Here is a 23,712-nt window from a genome sequence, read left to right on the forward strand (position 1 = left end):
GCCAGAGGGAGCCTCTTCAAGCCCCTCTCTGTGTTCTTTTGACATGTTCGTATCATTTTTTGATACTTCCTGGTCCAACTAGATGTTCCATATTTATCTTGTACTTTCTTAGCTGTGGAATCATCATTTCAACGAGCAGCCCCAGTTCCTTTAGTGGAAAGTGGTATTTACAAACCAAGATGTGGGCTTTGGAGTATGCACTCAGTCACCACATGTTAGTCCCTGTGACTCACCTTGACTTATGTTCTTTCATAAGTGACTCAGTGTACTTACAGGATAAAGACCGAGAAATAAAATTACTGGGTCAAAGGTTATTTTGATAGATATTGCCAAATTAGTGTAATATTTTATATGGTGCTGTACAGCAGTGTGTTCCCTCATAGACCTGTTAGTGTGTTTACATTACAACTTTTACAGTTGCCATAGGATCATTCTCTGATTCCTTCTTACAGATTTGGGCAAGGGAATGCTTTAAAAAAAATGCTAGTTTTGTGTAATTGTACTTTCCAAATTAAATATGCTTTATATTTATATATCAGTTATGCTTCCAGTATGTTATAATAGTTTACTTCATAGTAATGAGAATGAGGGGTGCCTGGATGGCTCATTCAGTTAAGCATCCGCCTTCAGCTCAGGTCATGATCTCAGGGTCCTGAGATCCAGCCCTGCATCGGGCTCCCTGCTCAGTGGGGAGCCTGCTTCTCCTTCTCCCTCTGCCCCTCCCCCTGCTTGTGTGTGCGCTCACTCATTCTCAAATAAGTAAATAAAATCTTTCAAAAAATAGTAATGAGGATGAAGAGGTGCCTGGGTGGCTCAGTCGGTTAAGTGACTGACTTAGTTTTGATTCAGGTCATGATCTTAAGGTCGTGGGATCAAGCTCCCAGTTGGGCTCCCAGCTCAGCACAGAATCTGCTTGAGATTCTCTTTCCCTCTGCCCCTCCCCCTGCTTGCCCGCACGCATGCACTCTCTTTCTCTCAAATAAAATAAAATAGTCATGAGGTTGAAGATACTGGAGTGCTAGGACAAGACCAAAAGTATTCACTCTCAGAATCTTTGGTTTTGTGTCGTTCCCCCCCCCCCCCCCCCCCCCCCCGCCCCGAGGATATTTCACAATGTTTGAAGGCGTTCCTGGTCTCTCCACCCAGCTGGAGGGAGGGTACCACGGGCATCTTGTGTAGATGCCAGAGAAGCCGCGGAACGTCCTTCAAGTGTAACAAATAGTTCTCTAGGCCAGAATGTCGGTAGTGCCGAAGTTGAGAAATCAAAAGTGGAGTTGTATAAATTTTTCTGTTCTGTAAGGTAGAATTCATTCTATCCTGATGGCAAGGGCATCTAATGACCTTGAAAGGATTATATGTCATTGGTTCTCTAAACACTGCTCTGTGCTTGCCACAGTGGTGAAAATTAAGAGTTTGGATCGCAAAAAGGAGAGAAAGTCACCTTTTTTGGCTTGATTTTCCTGGCTTGATAATTTTACAAGTGAAGATGTGGTTTTCACCACTAAAGTGAAAACAGACATTAGCTCCTCTTTTTTTTAATTTTTTTTATTCTTATGTTAATCCCCATACATTACATCATTAGTTTTAGATGTAGTGTTCCATGATTCATTGTTTGTGCATAACACCCAGTGCTCCATGCAGAATGTGCCCTCCTCAATACCCACCACCAGGCTAACCCATCCTCCCACCCCCCTCCCCTCTAGAACCCTCAGTTTGTTTTTCAGAGTCCATCGTCTCTCATGGTTCATCTCCCCCTCCGGCTTCCCCCCCTTCATTCTTCCCCTCCCGCTACCTTCTTCTTCTTTTTTTTTTCTTAACATATATTGCATTATTTGTTTCAGAGGTACAGATTCAACAGTCTTGCACAATTCACAGCGCTTACCAGAGCACATACCCTCCCCAGTGTCTATCACCCAGTCACCCCATCCCTCCCACCCCACTCCAGCAACCCTCAGTTTGTTTCCTGCGATTAAGAATTCCTCATATCAGTGATGTCATATGATACATGTCTTTCTCTGATTGACTTATTTCGCTCAACATAATACCCTCCAGTTCCATCCACGTCGTTGCAGACATTAGCTCCTCTTGAGCATCTACTAGATGTCAGTTTTGATTTGCTTGCACGTGGATAAAGTCATGAGCTTGAGAATAATTTTAGTTCCAGTCCTACTGGAGACTTTATTTCATTCTATCTCTTTTTAATGTCAGTCTGTTGATAAAGTTTGACCTTCCACTGAACTAAAAATAGACCAAAATCAAAATGGATAAGGAATGAGTAATTCCTCTTGGTCCTTTCTCATCCTATATTCTAAGAGAGGAAGGTTTGGTTAATTGACTCTGGGGAGAGAGTGTAAGAGACTGTGTAAAACTTAAGGATGGTTGTGAATGCAGTGTTATTTTATGTAGAAAATGCTAACTTTAAAAGCAAAAGATAATTTCCTACTTCCTTCAAGATTTGAGGTCACTTCATAAATTGACATTTTCACTACAGTAAGTTGATGTAGTTTGTGATTCCTGGCCATAAGTAATGGTACACAATTCATTTTATTCTTAAACAGATTGGGTTTTGTTTGAGAAAATGAAGAAAGGGAACAGAATCTTAAACATAGGGTAGTTTTAGCATCCTTTATCCTTAATCTCCAGTACATATCTTACTTCTACTGAAAATTTTGAATTTTCAGAGTTTTATTTTTGGGGCAACGTATTAGAAAATTTGGGACTTTTTTTTTTAAGAGCCTATGGGGGGGGCATCTGGGTGGCTCAGTCGGTTAAGCGGCTGCCTTCGGCTCAGGTCATGATCCCAGGGTCCTGGGATCGAGCCCCACGTCGGGCTCCCTGCTCGGTGGAGAGTCTGCTTCTCCCTCTCCCTCTGCCTGCCTCTCTGCCTACTTGTGCTCTCTCTCTATCTCTCTGTCAAATAAATAAATAAAATCTTTAAAAAAAAAAAAAAAAGAGCCTATGGGGTACTGTTCATTTCCCTTCACCCTACTAATAAAGTCTGTTTCTGTTTTTTAGTAGCCACCAAATTGTATGTTCAGTTTTATCCAGATCCTAAAACCAGTAATGAGCAGAGAATGAACATACCGGGAGAGAGGCTTGCTTTTTAAAAGCCTTTTAAGCTTCTGTCCTGGCCATGCCTGTGTTTTTTCATTCCAAACTGATAGAAGCTTTTTGGGAGAAGGAGAATTAACAGAAAAGTAAACAGGAGCACTGTGACATGTTTTCCTCATCAAACTAGAGTTGAATTTTTCTTGGTCTTTGATGAGGGATACTGGTTTGCAATTTTTTTCTCTTTTTACAGAGGAAAATGGTCAAGAAAAGGGACCACATCTCTTTGAGAAGTGGGTAGGTCAACACAGCCATCTACCCAAATGGTTTTATTAATTAATTTTTAAAAAGATTTTATTTATTTGAAAGAGCATGAGCGGGGGTGGGGGGGTGCGCAGAGGGAAAGAGGGGGAGGGAGAAGCAGATTCCCTCACTGAGCAGGGAGCTGGACTCCGGGCTTGATCCCAGGACCCTGGGATCATGACCTGAGCTGAAGGCAGACACTTGACCGGCTAAGCCACCCAGGTGCCCCCCACATGGCTTAATTTAAGACAGAATTTAGGGAAGCCTTTCCTAATGTTTGTGGTTTATCTTCTCCTTCTTTTAAGTGGTAGTTGTATGCAGAGCTTTTTGACTGCCCAAATTCAAAAAATTGCCCTTGTTTCTGGGATGGGAAATCAGGAAATGTTGATTGAAATTTGCCAGTAAAATAGTGCTGGACTTCAGCTTGGCCAATGTGCTGGTATGTAGAAAGGCACACCTGTTCTTTGAAATTCACAGTACCTGTAGATAGGAATCTGCTAAAGTGGTTTATTTGCTGATAGTTGCTAAACTAGAGAATTACTTTGAGTTTTATTCTTGTGTCCCTCTCCCACTGCTGGTTTAATATTTCAGAATAATAAAAAGCTTTAAAAGAATACTTAGGCTGTTCTTCTGAAATTCTCTCTTTCTCTTTCTGTTTGCTAACCTTCTTTTGAGGGTAAATTCTTTTTTTTTTTTTAAGATTTTATTTATTTATTTTGACAGAGAGAGGAACAGCAAGAGAGGGAACACAAGCAGGGGGAGTGGGAGAGGGAGAAGCAGGCTCCCCGCAGAGCAGGGAGCCTGATGTGGGACTCGATCCCAGGACCCTGGGATCATGACCTGAGCCGAAGGCAGACGCTCAACGACTGAGCCACCCAGGTGCTCCTTGAGGGTGAATTCTTACTTCCCTTCTCTATCCTGGAGTTGTCTGTACATGGATGGGCCTTTTCCAGGTATAAATTAGGTAGTGAGATAGGAAGCCCATACTTTAAGGGGCAGTCAAATCACAAAGAAATGGGGGCACATGGGCGGCTCAGTCGGTTACAGGTCTGCCTCCCACTCAGGTCATGATCTGAGGGTCCTGGGATCGAGCCCTGCGTTGGGGCTCCCTACTCAGCGGGGAGTCTGCTCCTCCCTCTCCTTCTGCCCCTCCCCTGCTCATGCGCACGCGCTCTCTCAAATAAATACATAAAAGCTTTAAAAAAAAATCAGGAAGAAATGATGGAGTCATAGTTACTGTCTTCACGTCCCTGATTTTCAGGAAATTTATGATGTCAGTCGTGTAGTTATGTGATAATAAGGTTACATTGTCCAAATAAAGTCACTTTGGAAGAAAATGAAGTAGGGCGCCTGGGTGGCTCAGATGGTTAAGCGTCTGCCTTCGGCTCAGGTCATGATCCCAGGGTCCTGGGATCGAGTCCCGCATCGGGTTTCCTGCTCAGTGCAGAGCCTGCTTCTCCCTCTCCCTCTGCCACTCCCTCTGCTTGTGTTCTTCTGTCTGTCTCTCTGTCAAATAAATAAATAAAATCTTTAAAAAAAATAAAAATAAAAAATAAAAGAAAATGAAGTAAAGCTGGCTCTCTGTCTGGCAGCCTTTACCTGTTTGGTTTTCTACAGAGTGGCGTTTATTTTATGTTATCAGTAATTATCAGTGATATTTTACATTTATCAGTCTTAGCGAGAGTCAGATTATTTCTCTTTTGCCTGGCATTGCAGTGCTGCTTCTGTGTGTGGTAAGATCTTCCTCACTCTGCCACTCAGTCTTTAGACCTGTGCTGTCTGAAGACCGGTGGCTGGTAGTTACATGTGGCCCTTAAGCTCTTGAAACATGGCCAGCTCGTCTCAACTGAGAAGTGCTGTCTCTGTGAAGTGCACACCAGATATTGAAGACTTAGTATGAAAAAAAGGTAAAATATCTCTAATAGATTTGCATCTCAGTTACATACTGAAATATCTTGGATATACCAGGTAAAATAAAATCTATTAATTTCACTCATTTCTCTTTACTTTTTTTTTTTTTTAAGATTTTTATTTATTGTGAGAGAGAGTGCACACAAGTAGGGGGAGCGGCAGGCTGAGGGAGAGGGAGCTGGCCAAAGGCACTTAACCACCTGAGCCAACCAGGCGTCCCTCTTTACTTTTTTTTTTTTTTTTAAAGATTTTACTTTTGGGGCGCCCTGGGTGGCTCAGTCGGTTGAACGTCTGTCTGCCTTCGGCTCAGGTCATGATCCCAGGGTCCTGGGATCGAGCCCCACATCAGGCTCCTTGCTCAGCGGGGAACCTGCTTCTCCCTCGGCCTGCCTCTCCCCCTGCTTATGCTCTCTCTCTCTGACAAATAAAATCTTAAAAAATTTATTTTTAAATAATGTCTACACCCAATGGGGCTCAAACCCACAACCTGAAATCAAAAGTTGCATGCTCCACTGACTGAGCCAGCCAGGTGCCCCTCTTTTTACTTTTTAATGTGGCTTCTAGAAAATGTAAAATTACATATGGCTCACCTGTTTGTATTGGACAGCACTGCTCCAGAAAATCTATTTCTCTTTTTTTTTTTTTAAAGATTTTATTTGACAGAGAGAGAGACACAGCGTGAGAGGGAACACAAGCAGAGGGAGTGGGAGAGGGAGAAGCAGGCTTCCCGCTGAGCAGGGAGCCCAATGCAGGACTCGATCCCAGGACCCTGGGATCACGACCTGAGCCAAAGGCAGATGCCTAATGACTGAGCCACCCAGGCGCCCCTAGAAAATCTATTTCTGGGAGACCCCAGATTCATTTTGGAGAATTCCGCCCCCCCCGCCTTATTGATTGATTGATTGATTGGGGGGAGTGGGCAGCAAAACAAGGTTTATTGAGTGACAGCAAAGTGATAGTACAAAGCTCCTGAGGAGGGAGGAGACCCAAGAGGGTTGCCCTTTGTTTTTTGTTTTTTTTTAATAATTTTTTTTTCACTGCTTCCAGGGAATGGGGTTGCAATTATATTTATTTAGTGACACATGACTAACTAGAATCTTGTGGTTTGTTTTATTTTGCTAGTGATGATGGCCAAAGAGAAGCCACCGATAACCGTAGTCGGAGACGTTGGCGGGCGCATCGCAATCATAGTGGTACGGTCGTGTGTCCCCCTCCGTGTGCACGGATGGCACTGCTGGCCCTTTGTGGCTTGTCCACTTTGGGATTACATTTCTAGTAAAGATGATGGAGTTAAATGGATCCGTCTGTCCTTTCTCACCCAAACTCCTTTAGGACAAGTAGAAATTTTTATGTAGTTGAACAGGGATTATTATAACCTACAGATAGATGTAAAAAGAGCATTGGATCTCCTGTAAGAAAATTCCAACCCCAATAAATAAGCTTTGTCTTAAGGGGTCTAGGTTCCACCAGAGCAGCTGACCTACCCTACTCAACCTCCAGCTTTAGGGCCACGTGAGGAACTAAAGATGAGCGGTTCCATTTTCACTAATGAGAACAAGTGTCTCATTCTTCGTACTTCAGCATGATCTGTTTGCTCCCCGCTCTAAATGCCTTTGCTGGGCCTGATTACAATGGTTTGCTTTATTTCTGTGTTCTTGTCATCTCACTTTGTCTTGAGAAAAAGTAAATGGGACACCAGGTATGTCGGGTTAATCAGAAGTGTGCGACAGGGAAATGAGTCTTGGCAGTCTAGAACTCCAGCTGTGCATGTCACATGTGACTGCCAGGCTTTGCTGCTCTTTGTACTGACAGCCACGCAAAGCACAGTCCACACGGTTGTTGCCCCTGCCCGACGTGCTATCTTGGGCCCAGGCAGGTGGCTCTGATCTCCACTTGGAGATCCTCTGAAACAAAGTGCAGAGAAGAGCAAAGAGGAGTGTGTTTATAGAGACAGAGGGTAGCTCCTTACTACTCACTCTGGTCTCTCCTCAGGATGACATTATTGATGATGTGGAAAGTTTTGTTGCTGCTGCGGAGATCCTGAAAGAGAGAGGTGCTTACAAGATCTACGTCATGGCCACTCACGGCATCCTGTCTGCGGAGGCCCCCCGCCTGATCGAGGAGTCCTCCATTGACGAGGTCTGTCTGCGCTTAATGGGCCTAGACTTTGCTGCTCTCTTTTCTGTGAATAGTAAAATGATTCCATCAGTGTTGCTTAACCCCTCTCCGGAGGACCTCTGAAGTAATTCTAGCCCCTGGTGGCTAGCAGTGTGTTGGGACAGATGTATAGTTAGGAATAGATGTCTATTTTCATAAACGTTCGCTTTACGTACTTCGGTATGGTTCGTGTCTCAGTATAGTTCGGTACCTTGGTAGCATTTCTCTCAAGACTTGGATTCTTCCCGTTCTGCACGGTGCCGGGGCTCGCCCTACCATTTCTGCATAAGTAGACCGTGACCTTCGTAATCTTATGTTTTGAACCATGTACCTGTTTCTTGTATAAGGTCAGTTAAGTTTGGTTTGTAAAAACTATACTCGGTGGAATAAGGTTTTGTAGTTTGGAACTTGGGCTGTGGGAACTAAATGTGGGACAGACTTTTCTGGGTGACCACGTTGGGGACACATCAGTAACAGTGCTTATCTTCCACTGCTGCAATGACTAGGTGGTGGTGACGAACACTGTCCCTCACGAGGTGCAGAAGCTGCAGTGTCCCAAGATAAAGACTGTGGATATCAGTCTGATTCTTTCTGAAGCAATTCGGAGAATCCACAATGGGGAGTCCATGGCGTACCTTTTCCGAAACATCACTGTGGATGACTAGCTGTCCCTGTTGCCTTGACCGTGGAACTCATAAGGCAAACGTGTGGAGAGCAGTGCCATCAACCTATGTACACAGGGTTTCCTCTCAAGGGAGGCCTGGAAATAGCCTGAAGTCAGATAGTCTGTCTCACCAAGTTGGGTAGGTAGGAGGCATTAAGATAGTCAAGGGGAAGACAGAGCTGATGGATAAATGGCCTTAAATGTCTGCCATCACCATCCTGTTCCTTAAACAAAAGTTACAGACGCTTTCCTGAAAAGAATCCCCAAATTTTGTTGATACTGAAAAGGAGTTAAGGGCAGATAGTCTTAGCTCTGTAACATTCGGGTATTTCTACCGCAGGGAAATGTGTGTCAGCATTGAACTTGGTTAGGGAAGCTGAGTGCCCTGGTACTGTTTCCATTCTAGTTGTCCTCTTCCCCGTCAGCCTCACGTAAGTCTTTGTAGGAAACCCTCTTTTTCTTTGAGAAGCTGCTGTGCCTACAGCCACTGAACAACAAAGCCTTTGTGGCATTACCCCAGCGAGGAGGTCAGATTAGAGAGTACACCCTATCTCTGGATACCTGCGTTGCTCTTCAATGGCAAATAAAAGAATTTGTTGTCTTGCAAGTCTGCTCACTCTATTGCAGAACCGCCTGCTCCCCTGCCTTAGAGGTGACTGACTTCTGTCCAGACGGTGCAGAAGACAACGGGTGCAAAATAAAGGGTGTTCCAGGTCCACGGCTGGTCCCGAGCCCTGGACAGGAGTCTCCGCCTGTAGGTTCCATCCCCTTCCTAAACATCAAAGTCAAATCCTTGTTGGAATAATGGATTTAAAAATCGAAATTTTTAAAAAACGGAACGAATTATACTTTTTCCTGTGTGATAGGTGACAATGTTAGGCATTGCTCAGGACTGCACTTGACCTTTCTACCCAGCACTTAAAATTACTCTGGTTTATAGCACATTTGTCAGGTAGGCCTTTTAAACCTTCAGCCTGCTCTGGGCAGGACTGAATGTAATGGGAAGGAGCAGAGCCTGTCTGTTGGGCAATGAGCTGGAATTGCTTCTGTTCCTGAGGGATAGTAAAGGACAATTCGCTACTTTGTACAATTAAATTTCTCTGCAGGGACGTTTCCTTGACATTTTCACCCCTTTCCTAATGACTTGAAAAGTTCCCAAGCCACAATCAAGACTGAGCACACTAGCTTTTTCAAGCACACAAGTTGCCTTCTCTTCTGTTAATAGTCCAAGTAGGGGCATTTTGAGCAAGAACTTAATTATCAGATAGCATGGTGGTGGAGGAAGAGCTGTGGACTATTACTCAGGAGACCTAGTTTTATTCGTATGGCCAGGCAGACGACTAGTCCTTTCTGGGCCTCTCATCAGGTATAAAGAGGGAGGTTTGGAACTGACAGCTGAGGGAGGTCCTTTTCAACTCCAAAATTCCATTTATACATCCAGTTAATGTTTATTTTCCTGTGTCTATAAGAACAGAGGTGTTTCTATGTACTTATTTAGTAGAATATATTTCCTGGGATTAGAAGTAGAATATATTCAGATACACCCTTTCCATGGGCCCTTAGTGGGTCCTAATATGTGCCTGGCATGAGGCCAGGTCTCAGGCATATGCAGATGAAGTCGTGAGGATTCCGGGAGTTAAGATTCCGGCCTGCGCCAGCACAGTAGTAGCAGGGATAACATCCTTCTGGAAAGTCACCGAACCTAGAATCAAGAAGCTCACGTTCCACACCCTCTAGGACCGTGGATGCCCCACTATAAGGCTTTAACTTTGTGATCCAGCCTTTTGTTTTATGGGGTAAAAGCCTAAGTGCACAAGGCTGCAAAGAATCTGTTTTTGTTTTTGTTTTTTTTTTAAAGATTTTATTTATTTATTTGACAGAGACAGAGACAGCGAGAGCAGGAACACAAGCAGGGAGAGTGGGAGAGGGAGAAGCAGGCTCCCCACGGAGCAGGGAGCCCGATGTGGGACTCGATCCCAGGACCCTGGGATCATGACCTGAGCCGAAGGCAGTCGCTTCACCGACTGAGCCACCCAGGCGCCCGAATCTGTTCTTTTGATGGTATCAGCAAGCACGTGAAGGCCCCACTGAGTGTCAGGCGCTGGGACTATGATGGTGAACAAAAATCCTCAGGTGTTAACCTTCCTGGAGGTTCCAGACTGATGTTTAACTCCACTCCCAGGCAACACTTGGGGACGAGGGGCACGAAGGGTTTCCATTACATTTTACCAACACAGACTAAAAGTTTGAATTTGAGAAGTAGTTAAAATAGGAGTACATGGTACAGATTTTTGTGCAGGTTTTCCTTAGCTTTCCTGCATGTAAACACTGACATTTTACATTTTCTGGAAGAATCTGGTGTGGGGAAGTCAAGCCCCAGTTGCTGAGAGCACCAAATTCCTCTAGTCTTGTCTAATCCTGCCTTGGGATGAGCTGAAATGCTGGCACCTGACCAGATGAGTCTGTTTTGAGATAAACTAAGCCAGGGTGGCACAGTGAAGGTCTGTCATCTGGTGACGCATTGGAGCTGCCTGGGTGGCGAGTGGTCTTTTCCAAGTTACCCTCCTTTCTGATGAAGCAAAATGAGATGGGAACTGTCCCCAAAAGGCCGAGGTCTCAGGACTGCATCCCTTAGATAATGTGCCACTGCCCTAAATAATGAAAACAGGCTAAGGACACACATGGTGTCTCTTACATGCCCTGTTCTTAGTGGCTGAATGAATGGGAGGCCTTCCTAGGTTAAGGGACGGCTGGAATCTAGGTGAGCCATAGGACGCCTCGCCTCCCCAAACTGCTGTGTTCCCACAGCAGTGCCTTGAGCCAGCCCCGTAGCCCCTTTAGGAGCGATAACTGATAGTAACAATTTGTGGTGCCTTGGGGTATGGCCAAGCCTTCCCCAGACCCCGCTCGGATGGGCTCCCCTTGCGAGTTGGGGGGTGGCTTCGCGTATGGGCAGGTCCCGGCCGGCTAGACGGCGCCAGTTCTTCCGCAGAACCCTTGGGGGCGCGCGGGGTCCCGCGCTACCGGGCAGCGAACGGGCAGTCCCTCCCGTTCCAAACGTCCGCTGGCCGCGACCCGGCGCGAGGGGAGGGCGGCCCAGGGCTGTAGCTCGGAGACTGGGCGGCGGAGGGTAGGCGGGTGTCCCCAGGAGCAGAGGGTGGGAAGCCCGGCGGCCGGCAGACAGTGACTGGTGCCCCGGAGAGCGCCTAGGGGCGCGGGGGGCAGTGAGGGGGACATGGCTGCCCGGCCGGCCGAGGGCGCGGACCGCTGCTGAGAGGGCGCACGATGCCGCCGGCGACGGCGGCCGCCACTACGGTCTCCCTCCGGGAGCTGGCCGACCTGGCCATCGGCACCCCGGAGGTGGGCGCCGTCAACTTCACGGCCCTGCACACGCTCATCGTGGCCATGCTCCGGAGCCTCAACCTGCAGGAGGTGCGCATCGACTTCCAGTCGCCGTCGCCGTCGCCGGAGCCGGAGCCGAGCCGCGCCGTGGAGCGCCCGCAGGCCGTGCTCAGCGCCCCGCAGCTGGCTGTGTCCAAAGAGAAGCCGCGCGGCAGCTTGGCCAAGCCAGCGACGGTGGCGGCGGCGCTGGAGAGCCAGGTGAAGGGCCTGGGCGGGCAGGTCCAGGACCTCAGCAGGCAGCTCAAGACCGTCACCAGCCAGGTGCAGGGCATCGTGAGCCACGTGCAGCACCTCACGGCTCCCGTCGGCGAGCAGGACGCCCGGGACTGGCTGGAGGAGGAGGCGGCCGAGCGGACGCCGGCACGGGCACGAGCAGGGTCGTTGAAAATCGCAAAGGGCGAGCGGGCCACCGTCTCCCAGGTCTCCCAGGTGAGCGCGGAACCGGGGGGAGCGGGCGAGGGGGAGGGGGCGGAGCCCACAGGCCGCTCCCCGGGGGCGGGAAGGGAGGCGCGGGCGTGGTGGCGGCGCGCCAGGCCTCGGAACGGCCCCGTGTCCACCTTGCAGGCCATGGAGCTGCTGCACGATGTAGTGGAGGACGTGAAAACCCTCAAAGAAGCCCAGGAAAAGGCGCAGGAGCTCCCGGAGTCGAGCCTTGCGGTGAGGGACGGCGGGGACCCCACCTCGCGGATCGCGGAGTCGCCCCCTTCCCCTGCAGTGCCTGTCCTTAGCACTCCGCCGCCCCTTCTCAGACCCCCAGCCACACCTTCACTTGGATCTTTGTTTTCTTGGAGAAAGAAGTAGAACCCCCTTCAGATGAACAGTAGGGCCCCAAAGCACTGGGCAGTGCTCTTATTTCAGGCTCTCCGGAAGCCACCCAGGGGCTTAGCGCTGGAAGGAGGAGGAGGGGCAGTTAGGAAGAAGCCCAGGGAGAGGCTGAGGGAGGCCACGGGGGCTCCTGCCCCCGTTCTGCCCCTCATCCCAGGCCTTGAGCCCCAAGTGGGACTCACCTTTGCCCTGGGAAGCTTTTCTTTTCGAAGTGTGGTGTTTTTAGATTGATTGATTTTTTGACCAAGGGCTTGTTTTACCTTTAGATTCCTACTTTCCGGAGGTTTGCAGAAGTCATATGGAACAACTTTAGTTTAGCAATTTGTTTTGGTAGTGCCCGAACAAGCAGGGGAAGCAGCAGACTCCCCATTGAGCGAGGAGCCCGATGTGGGACTCTATCCCTGGACCCTGGGATCATGACCCCAGCGGAAGGCAGACATTTAACCGACTGAGCCACCCAGGTGGCCCTTGTTTTGGTTCTTTTGGGATGCTTTTCTCTTTAAACCACACAGCCATTCAGACACCCTTGAAGGACCTGATCATTTTTGTCCTTGAGAGGCGAGGTCAGCCTCATTCTGCAGTGCCAGAATGTTTCAATCATGGGTAGGATGAAGTGAATCCCGGGAGCAAAGGTTCCCACCCCTGGGTTAGCATTTGCTCTTGGCACGCTGTCCCCCACCACACCTCACTTTCCTGCCTCTTGTTGGCTGGAAAGAAAACAATTTAGCTGACTTAGCAGCCCCCTCTCTACTCCCTGCTCCTGTAAGATCCACACACCGCCTTTCTTCTTCTTCCCTGTGTGTGTGTGTGTGTATGTATGTATGTGTAGGGGCCACAGGAGGGGCTGTTTTGATCCTCCATCTCTGAACTTTTCTTCCAGAAAGCCCTCCAACGGATTGATGTACTAGAGAAGATAGTCAGAGAACGGGATGAATTCCTGGTAATATGGGCGAGTTCTGTAACAAAGGGCCCTCAAGCGGGCAGTAGGGGAGGATGTCCAGACTCCCACCCCAGATGTCTGTGTCCCTCCAAAGTTGGGTGAGGCCCTCTGTCCCTCTGGGCACTATCCCTGGATTGAGGGGAAATCCTTTCCATCCCTGCCCGGTATCCCACCAGGGGCCCACATATGACAGGAAACTGGCTGCCCAAATCTCACTGGTCACTTGAAGGACAGTGACTTCTCCTCAGGACTAGGGCTGTGGATTCTGTTAGCTCAGTTCTGTTCCTAAAGCTTTCTGGGATTAAACTTGGGGTGTGTGTGTGTGTGTCTGTCTGTCTGTCTGCCTGCATGTTGTCTATTACTATCAGGACCTAGTGAGCCGGAAGATGAGTTTGATGCCTGCTGGAGAAGAAGTCACCATGGTCACCTGGGAGGAGCTGGAGCAAGCGATTACGGATGGCTGGAAGGCCTCACAAGGGGTGAACAAATTGGGGACCTGGGCACTGGTTTCGGGTGGGGCTCCCCTGGACCTCTCCGTCTTCGCTACTGCACAGTATTCCATTGTGTGAATGTTCATAATTTCATGCTTCCTATTATGGATGTTTTAAGTGTTTTTTCCAGTCTTAGAACAAACCATGCTCCAATGTGACATTCACGTGTGCAAGCATATTCATAGGGTATATTCCTAGAAATGGAATGCAGATTTGTGATTCGGCTCACTTTTGCCAAACTGTCTTCCACAGATATGGTTCTAATTTAGACCCTCCCCAACAACGTGGGAGAGAATGTGTTTCTTGAGTCCCCACCAACACTGTCTGTCTGTACCCAATTTTTTCCAATTGGATGGAAAACGGTACCTGAGTGAGGTTTTTATTTGCTTTTGTAGCTTTTCAAAGTTCCTTACAGTCTGGTCTGAAATGCCTGAGTCCCTTTATGCTTAGTGGACAGAGATGACCAACCTTGGGAATAAAATGTCGTTAGGGGGCCCTGTGTTGATGACTTTGACACACGAATGTATGCATGCATCTGTCCGTCCCAGGGCAGTGCACAGGATAACTAAATCATTTTTATTATTTTTTAAGATTTTATTTATGTATTTGAGAGTGAGAGGGAGGGAGAGAGTACGAGCACGAGCCGGGGGGAGGGGCAGGAAGAGGCAGACTCCCCGCTGAGCAAGGAGCCTGATGCAGGGCTCAATCCCAGGACCCCAGGATCATGACCTGAACCAAAGGCAGACGCTTATGACGGAGCCACCAAGGTGCTCTCCAAATCGTTTTCAGATCCCCACCCTTTCTCTATCTGAATAAAATGGGTATTATCAAATGGCCCTCGAGGACGAGGATCAGCTGCCCTTTTGGTCTGGATATTCCCCTTCTGGCTTTGTGCCTCTGGGTTACTCAAAAAGTTTCACCCCCCAGTACCCACACCAACATGGGGAAGAGAGTGGACCTTTTGGCGCCACCAAGTGGCCATCTGGGGCACGTCAAATATCACGTGGATGCAAAAGACACCCTGCTGGGCTCTAGGATTGCTTTTTGAATGGGGCGGGGGGCATCTTCAGAGGAAAGCAGCATCAGAAGGACCCTGCAAGCAAAAGGAATGGCCTAGAAAAAGGTTGCCTCTGCTTTCGCTGTTTTGTTTTGTTTTTAAGCCAAAGCTCTTTACACATAGCAGTATCATGTTTTGAGTGAACTACACATTTTTTTAGGGTGCCGGCAGGACACCTGCCAGACCTAGAAATAAGCATGACAGAAGCCCCTTTAGACACTTTCACTTCTCCAGAGGTAAGAAAGTGTCTGTTTTTTGACAGTTGCTCAGAATTGTCAACAGCCCCAGGAACAAAGGAGAATAAATATAAATATTCAAAGATTCTTTTTTTTTTTTTTAAAGATTTTATTTATTTATTTTAGAGAGAGAGAATGAGAGACAGAGAGCATGAGAGGGAGGAGGGTCAGAGGGAGAAGCAGACTCCCTGCCGAGCAGGGAGCCCGATGCGGAACTTGATCCCGGGACTCCAGGATCATGATCTGAGCCGAAGGCAGTCGCTTAACCAACTGAGCCACCCAGGCGCCCAAATATTCAAAGATTCTTGAGAAGCAAGAGAACAAGCTCTGGCAATGACAAGTTCAGCCGCTGCACAGACCATCATGAACGCAGCGGAGAGTTTCACCGTCTGGAGCTGAGAAAATACAACAAACACGCTTGGAGACCAATGTTTCTGGCCCTGTTGGCGGAACCCTTTAACATAAATATGAGATTAGGATTTCGAGACTCAGCGTTCTTAAGGTCGACCGAGTGTTTTGGCAGAGGGGTGGTAGTTCTCAGGCAACGGAGAGATGCACCATCTGCCCACGTCATAAGTAGAGGGTCAGGACAGAAGCTAGGACGGTGAGTACGGGGGTGATCAGCACAGAGGAGTAAATCCCGTCTCTGGAACGCCGGACGCGGGAGGGGTGTTGTGTTTCCACCTGGAGGAGGAAGGCTGTAAGCACACATGTAGCAGCCACAGTTCCAGGAGCTCAGAACTGAGGTGGAAGATGCCCGTCCCAGGACGTGAGTGCACGTGAGGACACAGACCAGTGCTTTCCAAGCGTGGATCCTGATGGGCAGCAGGGCGTTCTCCACAGCTTTGTTCATATGCACAAAGATGACCATGATGCTTCTCCGTCTGCCTCCCCTCCCCCTCCGCGTGCTACTTCTAAGGGTCAGAAAGAATGAAAGGCACACCATAACCAGGAAGAGCTAACCAACCCTAGCACGCTAATCCGAACTTGCTTAAAGGAAGAAAAAGCTGCTTCACTTTCCTGTCATCAAGGTGATGCATCTGAGTCTCCAGCTAGAGCCATGGCGATGGGCGTAACAATGGAAGAATCTTTCAGTGACAGTTTCACCGGGTCCACACACCTTGAGCACAGATGATCTCTTGCAGAAATAGCATGTCCGAGGTAAAGGGCATTTTCTCTTCGAAGCCTTGTGGCCTCTACTTTATAAAGTAGCCAAAATTAAAACTTATTTTCAGGATTCCATTGAGGGTAGGTGATCCCCTGTTCAGTTGTGATCACCATTTAGATATCTTGGGCTTCGGAACCCAAAGAACAGTGGAGCAGTTTAGGAAGGGGCTTCACAAGAGTCACCCTACTTCCATCTGCCTGGCCATCCCATGGCACATCCCCAGGGAAATAGAAATAAACATTTTATGGTGTCTTGGGGTCATGGAAATAGCAGGTTCCATGCTTGGGGGGATCTCATTTAAGGCAGGAAGGATAGAAAGCTTCAGCTCAGGAGGAAGCGCGAGATCCATCCTGTGTAGAGAGGGGCTCATCGTACATTCTCATTGTTCAGATCACAACCTAACAGGTTCGCAGGAAAGGAGGGGCTTAACTGTACTTTGACTCAAAATAAACCCATTGATTCAAAGATGTATATTTCCCCTCACATTGTATTGTTTTTCAAAAATTTTTTCCCTCACGTTTTAGTGTCTCCGAAATCGGGTTGTATCTTTGAGTTGATGTTTTGTAATTAATTGGCAGCATATTCCTTGTCTTAGGAATTGGTGGTGCATTTTAAATGACACCACCTTGGGCTTGCTGAAATAAGGAGAGATGGCACGAGGCACTCTTTGATAGGAAAGTCCCACGAGGTTGACCATCTTGGAAGGTGCAAGAGTTGAGAAGTTGTCTTAACATAGAGCACCTGGCATCACTGCCTCCAAAATCCCTGGCTTGTTGGTGTGGGGTGTGAGGGACAGAGCAATAGAGGGCTGGGTTCCGGGTTTTCCCAGCTGGAAGGGGGCTGTGTAGTTCCAGTGTGTTGTTTAGAAATCCGGATGAGTCCGAAGCACAGTTCCCATTAGGAGGTCAGCTCGGGCACTCATGACTTTCAGTTCCCATGATCCTCAGAAACAATGTGGGTGTCCTCGAATGCCAGCAACAAAAACAGCCAACTTTTCTAAAACCCCATTCCACCCCTTCCCCCACCCCTGTAGCTGTTATGTCCATTTTTCTAGGATCACAGACTTTTGTGCATTCTGTAAAACCGTGACTTTGCTTTTAGTCACCGTGGTAAGCTGAATAATGTCGGTTTACACAGAGAAGGGGACTCAGCAGACGTGAAGTAGTTAGGGATCGTGAGATGGGGGCTGGTTCTGGATCATCTGGGTGGGCCCGGTGGTGGGATCACAAAGGTAACGATGAGAGGGAGGCAGGAGATTCGACCACAGAAGAGGGGGAGGCGATGCGGCCACAGAAGCAGAGACTGGAGCGACGCGGACACAAGCCACTCTTGAGAAGCCGGAGGAGAGGGGACGCAGGTTGTGCCGAGAGCCCACGCCATCGCCAGCCCTGCCCGTCACCTTGACTTCAGCCCAATGCAACTAGCTCTGGGATTCTGACCTTTTGAACTGTTCGTGTTGTGTGAAGCCACTAAGCTGCGGGGTAATTTGTCAGGGCAGCCATCTGGAACATATTAATACAGTCCCCTTCTTCCTCTTGGGGCAGTTGGTGAATGACTGGCTAGTCAGGGAGGTTTAGCAGCACTCTCCTGCCATTTTCTGTTGCTCTTGTTTCTGAGTGTCGGGCAATAACCTGGACACAAAGTCCACAGCAGTTGCTTCTTGGAGTGTCTTTTAAGACTTGCTTTAAGATTCCCACCCTCTGTTGTGCACACATATAATCCCCTCGGGTTGTGGGCAGAACCTGCGGATATGGTGGGGCATCTCTCCCATAATCAGGTTGTTAATAAATTGACTTGAAGTTTAATCAAAGGAGGGATCGGGTGGTCCTGACCTCATCAGGTGAGCCCTCCTCGAGAAAGTGAAACCAGAGGGTGGCCCCTATGGAGAGGGGGTCGCGTGGCTGGGATTGAGAGTGGGCTCTAGGAGGTAAGAGCTCCAGCCATGAGGAGCTGAATTCGGGCAACAACCCCGAGCCTCAGATAAGGCCGCAGCTTAGCCTGGATTGCAGCTGAGGCCCCAACAGCGAACCCGATAAAACAAGACCAGACTCGTGACCCACGGAAACTGAGATAATAAACCCGTGCTGTTTTCGATGTCTACATTAGTGGTAACTTGCTCTACAAGAGCAGTAAAGGAATCTAGGACCCTGAGCTAGTGTTTTTGTTCAGTGATTTTGGGGGCAGCATCAACTAGTCCCAGAGCTGGGCCGGTAAGTCTCACCAGTGAGGCAGCTTTGGACCTCAGGGGGAAGTACCGTGCCCCCAGCCTGGCAGGCTCCGACTGGGTGAGGTCCGACGAGGTTGTGAATCTTTCCTGCTTCCTGGGATCTTGTAGGTTCTTTGTGAGTAGTAAGAAATTGTTTTGCTGAGATTTCCAGGTCTTCCGGTGTCCAGGGAGTCCACAGTCACCCTGGGGTGGTGCCAGTCTCACCCTGGCCAGAGTCCCCTACCAACAGCTGTGTGTTTGTGGCTTTACAGAGGTTGGTCACTGCAGGTGACATTTAAGATTAGAAGCATTGGGTGGGGGTGCCTGGCCAGCTCAATTGGAAGAGCATGTGACTCTTGATCTTGGGGTTGTAAGTTCAACCCCCATGTTGGGTGTAGAGATTACTAGAAGCATTGGGTGGGCCGGGGGTGGGGGCTGGCTGGCTCAGTCAGTAGAACACGCAACTCTTAGATCTTGGGGTTGTGAGTTCGAGTCCCACGCTGAGGGTAGAGATTACTTTTAAAAAATTTAAAAAAAAAAGAAAAGATTATAATCATTGGAACCTGGATCCTGACTAAAAAATGACTGTGATGGGGATCACAACATAGCCTCTGGTCAGGATTAGATATGCCTAAAAGGGGGTAGTGGGGAAACTGCTATAGCTGTGGCTCATGGAGACATCCCCCCTCCCGGCATTTAAAATTTGACTTAAAAAAAACAAGACTTTGTTTTTAGAGTTTTAGATTCACAGCAAAACTGAGTAGAAGGTATAGGAGCACCTAGCTGGTTCAGTCAGTGGAGCAGTGACGATAGATCACAGGGTTGTGAGTTCAAGCCCCACATCGGGCATGGAGCTTCCTTAAAATAAATAAATACATAATAAGTTTAAAGGGACACCTGGGTGGCTCAGTGGGTTGAGCATCTGCCTTCAGCTCAGGTCATGATCTGAAGGTCCTGGGATCGAGCCCCACATTGGGGTTCCCTGCTCAGCGGGGAGTCTGCTTCTCCTTCTGCTCCTTCCCCTGCTTGTTCTCTCTCTCAAATAAACAAAATCTTAAAAATAAATAAATTTAAAGAAATGGAGTAGAAGGTATAGAGGTTTCCCTATTTATACCTTCTGCCCATATACACACACATAACTTTCCCCACTAACAACGTCCCTCATCGGAGCAGTACATTTGTTACAACTGGTGAACCTACAAGGACACATAATGTCACTCAGAGTCCATAGTTTTAATCAAGCTTCACTCTTGGTGTTGTACAATTTATGAGTTTGGACAAACGTGTAATGGCATGGACACACCATGATAGTACCATACACAGTAGTTTTTCGGCCCTAAAAATCCTCTGCTCTGTCTCTTCGTTCTTCCCTCCCCACTCGCAGCCACTGATCCTTCCACTGTCTCCATAGTTTTGCCTTTTCCAGAATGTCGCGTACAGTTGGAATCCTACGGTATGACGGCTTCTTTCACTTAGCACTGTGCATTCACGTTTCCTCCATGTCTTTTCATGATTCGATATAGCTCATTTCTTTTTAGTGCTGTATCATATCCCGTGGTCTGGGATGGACCACAATTTGTTCATCCATTCACCTACTTGAAGGGCATCTTGGTTGCTTCCAAGTTTTGGCAATTACGCATAAGGTTGCTGTTGGCATCTGTGTGCAGGTTTTTGTGTGGACATAAGTTTTCAACTCCTTTGGGTGAATACCAAGGACTGTGATTGCTGGTATATAGAAAGAGTGTGTTTAGTTGTTTATAAGAAGCCGCCAACTGTCTTCCACGGTGGTTGTGCCATTTTGCATCCCCACCAACAATGAATGAGAGTTCCTGCTGCTCCAGATCCTTGTCAGCATTTGCTGAATTAGTCAGTGTTCCAGATTTTGACCATACTGATAGGCGCGTAGTGGTATCATGTTTTAGTTTGTATTTCCTTGATGACATTCCTGATGGTAATTTGTGTCTCTTCTCTCTCTAATTCCTCATCAGTCTGTCTAGAGGTTTATCAATTACATTGATTTACTCAAATAGTTTTTCATTTTATCGATTTTCTTTGTTGTTTTCTCTCCATTGTTTTCTGCTCTGATCTTCATTATTTCCTTTCTTCTGCTTGCTTTGGGTTTAATTTGCTCTTCTTTTGCTAGTTTCTTGAAGTGCAAGCTGAGACTCTTTTCTATTTCAGTATTGGCATTTAGTGCTATAAATATGTCCCTAAGTATTGCTCTAGCAGCATCCCTCAAGTTCTGGTATTTAGTTCAAAATACTTTCTTATATCCCTTTTGATTTCTTCTTTCATCCATGATCTATTGAGCAGTCTGTTATTTTGTTTCTAAATATTTGGGGATTTTCCAGGGATCTTTCTGTCACCCATTTCTAATTTAATTCCACTGTGGTCAGAGAATATAATTTGTACAACTTGAATCCTTTTAGATTGATGGATGTATATTTTATGGCCCAGAATATGGTCTATTGTGATAAATGTTTTGTGTGCGCTTGAGAATGTGTCCTCTGCTGTTGTTGGGGAAAGTATCCTATAAATGTCGATCGGGTTAAGTAGGTTATAGTGTTGACAAGTTTACTGTATCTGTTAGGGTTAAACTGTGTGTCCTTCCCCACCCCTCCCAAAAGGTGTTGAAGTCCTAATTCCCAGTACCTGTAAATGCGACCTTATTTGGAAATGGGTCTTTGCAGATGATCAAGTTAAGATGAGGCCATTAGGGTGGGCCCTAATCCAATATAAGTGAGTCTTTATAAAAAGGGGAAATTTGGACGGAAAGACAAGACACATGGAAAGAGAAGACGATTGCCCATAGATGGTAGGGAGAAGACAGCCATCAATGAATGCCTGAGGCCACCAGAGGCCAGATTCTCCCTCACAGCTTTAGAAAGAACCAACCCTACAGACACCTGGATCCCGAACTTCGGGCCTCCAGAGCTGGGAGACAATACATTTCTGTTGTTTAAGTCACCGAGTCTGTTATAGCAGCTCCAGAAAATGAATACAATGCCCTTGCTGATTTTCTGCCTGCTTGTCAATTAGCAAGATAAAGGTACTGAAATCTCTGACTATAACTGTGGATTTGTCCATATCTCCTTGTAGGTCTGTCAGGCTTTGCTTCACATGTTTTGAAGCCCCATTATTAGGTGCAGAGACATATAGGATTGTTATGCCCTCTTGATGAATTGATCTCCTTATGTTAAGAAATGACCTTTAAAAAAAAAAAAGATTTTATTTATTTGTAAGAAGGAGAGAGAGAGAGAAAGAGCACAAGTAGGGGAAGCTACAGGCAGAGGGAGAAGCAGGGTCCCCGCTGAGCAAGGAGCCGGATGCAGGACTCAATCCCAGGACCCTGGGATCGTGCATGACCTGAGCCGAAGGCAGACGCTTAACCTACTGAGCCACCCAGGTGTCCCATGAAATGACCTTTTTATCCCTAGTGATATTCTTAGCTCTGAAATCTACCTTGTCTAATATTAATATAATGATTCCAGCTTTTTTTTTCTTTTACAAGTATGAATATGGTGTATCTTCTTCCATTCTTCTTTGTTTTACCTATTTGTGTCTCTCTATATAAAATTTTTTTCTTGTAAGTGGCGTATAGTTGGTCTTGCTTTTTTAACTAATCTGACAATCTCTAATTTAAAAAAATTTTTATTTATTTATTTGAGAGAGAGAATGTGTGTGAGCACAAGCAGAGGTGGAGGGGCGTGAAGAGGAAGAGGGAGAGGGAGAAGCAGACTCCCCACTGAGTAGGGAGCCCAACATGGGGCTCAGTCCCAGGGCCCTGAGATCATGACCTGAGTCAAAGTCAGATGCTTAGCCAACTGAGCCACCCAGGGACCCCTGACAATCTCTGCTTTTTTAGTCAGGCTGTTTTGATCATTTACATTTAATGTGATTATTGATATAATTAGGGTTGAATCTGTCACCCTATTAGGATTCTATTTGTTCCATCTGCTTTTTGTTCCTTTTTCCTTCTTTTTTCTACTTCTTTGGTATTATTTGAGTGTTTTTGTTTTTTAACCTCCTTTGTTGGCTTAATAGATACACATCTTTGTTATTTGAGTGGTTGCTTTAGGGTTTATAGATTTATACCTCTTTAACTTATCACAATCCACCTTCAAGCGATATTATACCACTTCACAAATAGTATAAGGACTTGACAATAAAATATTTCCAGGTGCCTTTATTTCTGGGGTCAGAAAACTTTTTGTGAAGGAGCCAAGTAGATATTTTAGGTTTTGTGGGTCATACGGTCTTTGTCACAGTTGCTCAACTCCATTGTCATTGCGTGAAAGCAACCATGAACAATCCAGAAATGAATGAGTTTGCCTGTGTCCCAGTAAAATGTCATTTACAAAAACAGATGATGGGGGGCGCCTGGGTGGCTCAGTTGGTTAAGCAACTGCCTTCGGCTCAGGTCATGATCCTGGAGTCCCAGGATCGAGTCCCACATCGGGCTCCCTGCTCAGCAGGGAGTCTGCTTCTCCCTCTGATCCTCCCCCCTCTCATGCTCTCTCTGTCTCATTCTCTCTCTCAAATAAATAAATAAAATCTTTAAACAAAAACAAAAACAGATGATGGGATGGACTTGGCCCATGGGCCATTGTCTGCCAACGCCTGCTTTATGCGATTGTTGTCATGCATTTTACTTCTACATTTGTTATAAACCCCACAATACATTGTTCTTGTTCTGTTCAGTCAATTATCTTTCAAAGGGATTTGAGTCAAGAAAAACATTTCCAGTCTGCCTGAAGGATTTCGCTCAACATTTCTTGTAGTGTGAGTCTTGCTGTTGATGAATTTCAGCTTGTATTTATATGTTTGAAAACATCTTTATTTTTCCTGCGCTTTTGTGTTTCATTTTGTTTTCTAGTGGCCTTAACATATGGTCTGTTGTGGAAAATGTTGTGTGTGCACGCAAGGGTGTTTATACAGATCTTGTTGGGTGGAGTGTTCTGCAGATGTTTGCTGGTCCCGTTGGTCTGTGGTTCAAGTCTTTTATTTTATTGTTGATCTTCTGCCTCTTTGTTCTATCCCCATCAAAAATGGAGTATTAAAGTCTGCAACTATTATTGTTGAATTGTCTGTTTCTCCCTTTAATTCTGTCAGGTTTTCTTTATGTTTGTTAGGGCATTATTGCTCGGTTCATATATATTTGTAAAACTATTATGTCTTTCTAATGAATTGACTCTCTTATCAGTATAAAATGTCTTTTTTTGTCTCTATTAACAATGTTTGATGTTAGTACAGCCACTCCACTTCTCTCTTGCTCTTTTTTTTTTTTTGAGTAATCTCTGTATT

The 23,712-nt window shown here is 46.7% G+C and overlaps 2 protein-coding genes across 2 annotated transcripts in view; both read left to right on the top strand.

The window, feature by feature from the left end:
- PRPSAP1 (phosphoribosyl pyrophosphate synthetase associated protein 1) overlaps window positions 1–8,690 on the top strand; it is a 29,125-nt gene extending 20,435 nt beyond the window's left edge. Inside the window, exons 8-10 of the mRNA XM_035025958.1 lie at window positions 6,385–6,455; window positions 7,255–7,401; window positions 7,926–8,690. Of these exons, the coding sequence (XP_034881849.1) occupies window positions 6,385–6,455; window positions 7,255–7,401; window positions 7,926–8,084 (377 nt within the window). The 3' untranslated portion in view covers window positions 8,085–8,690. The remainder of the gene's footprint in view (window positions 1–6,384; window positions 6,456–7,254; window positions 7,402–7,925) is intronic.
- A 1,376-nt stretch (window positions 8,691–10,066) lies between these two features.
- QRICH2 (glutamine rich 2) overlaps window positions 10,067–23,712 on the top strand; it is a 32,081-nt gene continuing 18,435 nt past the window's right edge. The window contains exons 1-4 of the mRNA XM_035025961.1: window positions 10,067–11,914; window positions 12,050–12,142; window positions 13,191–13,250; window positions 13,619–13,729. Of these exons, the coding sequence (XP_034881852.1) occupies window positions 11,369–11,914; window positions 12,050–12,142; window positions 13,191–13,250; window positions 13,619–13,729 (810 nt within the window). The 5' untranslated portion in view covers window positions 10,067–11,368. The remainder of the gene's footprint in view (window positions 11,915–12,049; window positions 12,143–13,190; window positions 13,251–13,618; window positions 13,730–23,712) is intronic.

The sequence above is a fragment of the Mirounga leonina genome, unplaced genomic scaffold, assembly GCF_011800145.1.
Source record: "Mirounga leonina isolate KUSES-001 unplaced genomic scaffold, KU_Mleo_1.0 Mir_197, whole genome shotgun sequence".
Classification (NCBI taxonomy): domain Eukaryota; kingdom Metazoa; phylum Chordata; class Mammalia; order Carnivora; family Phocidae; genus Mirounga; species Mirounga leonina.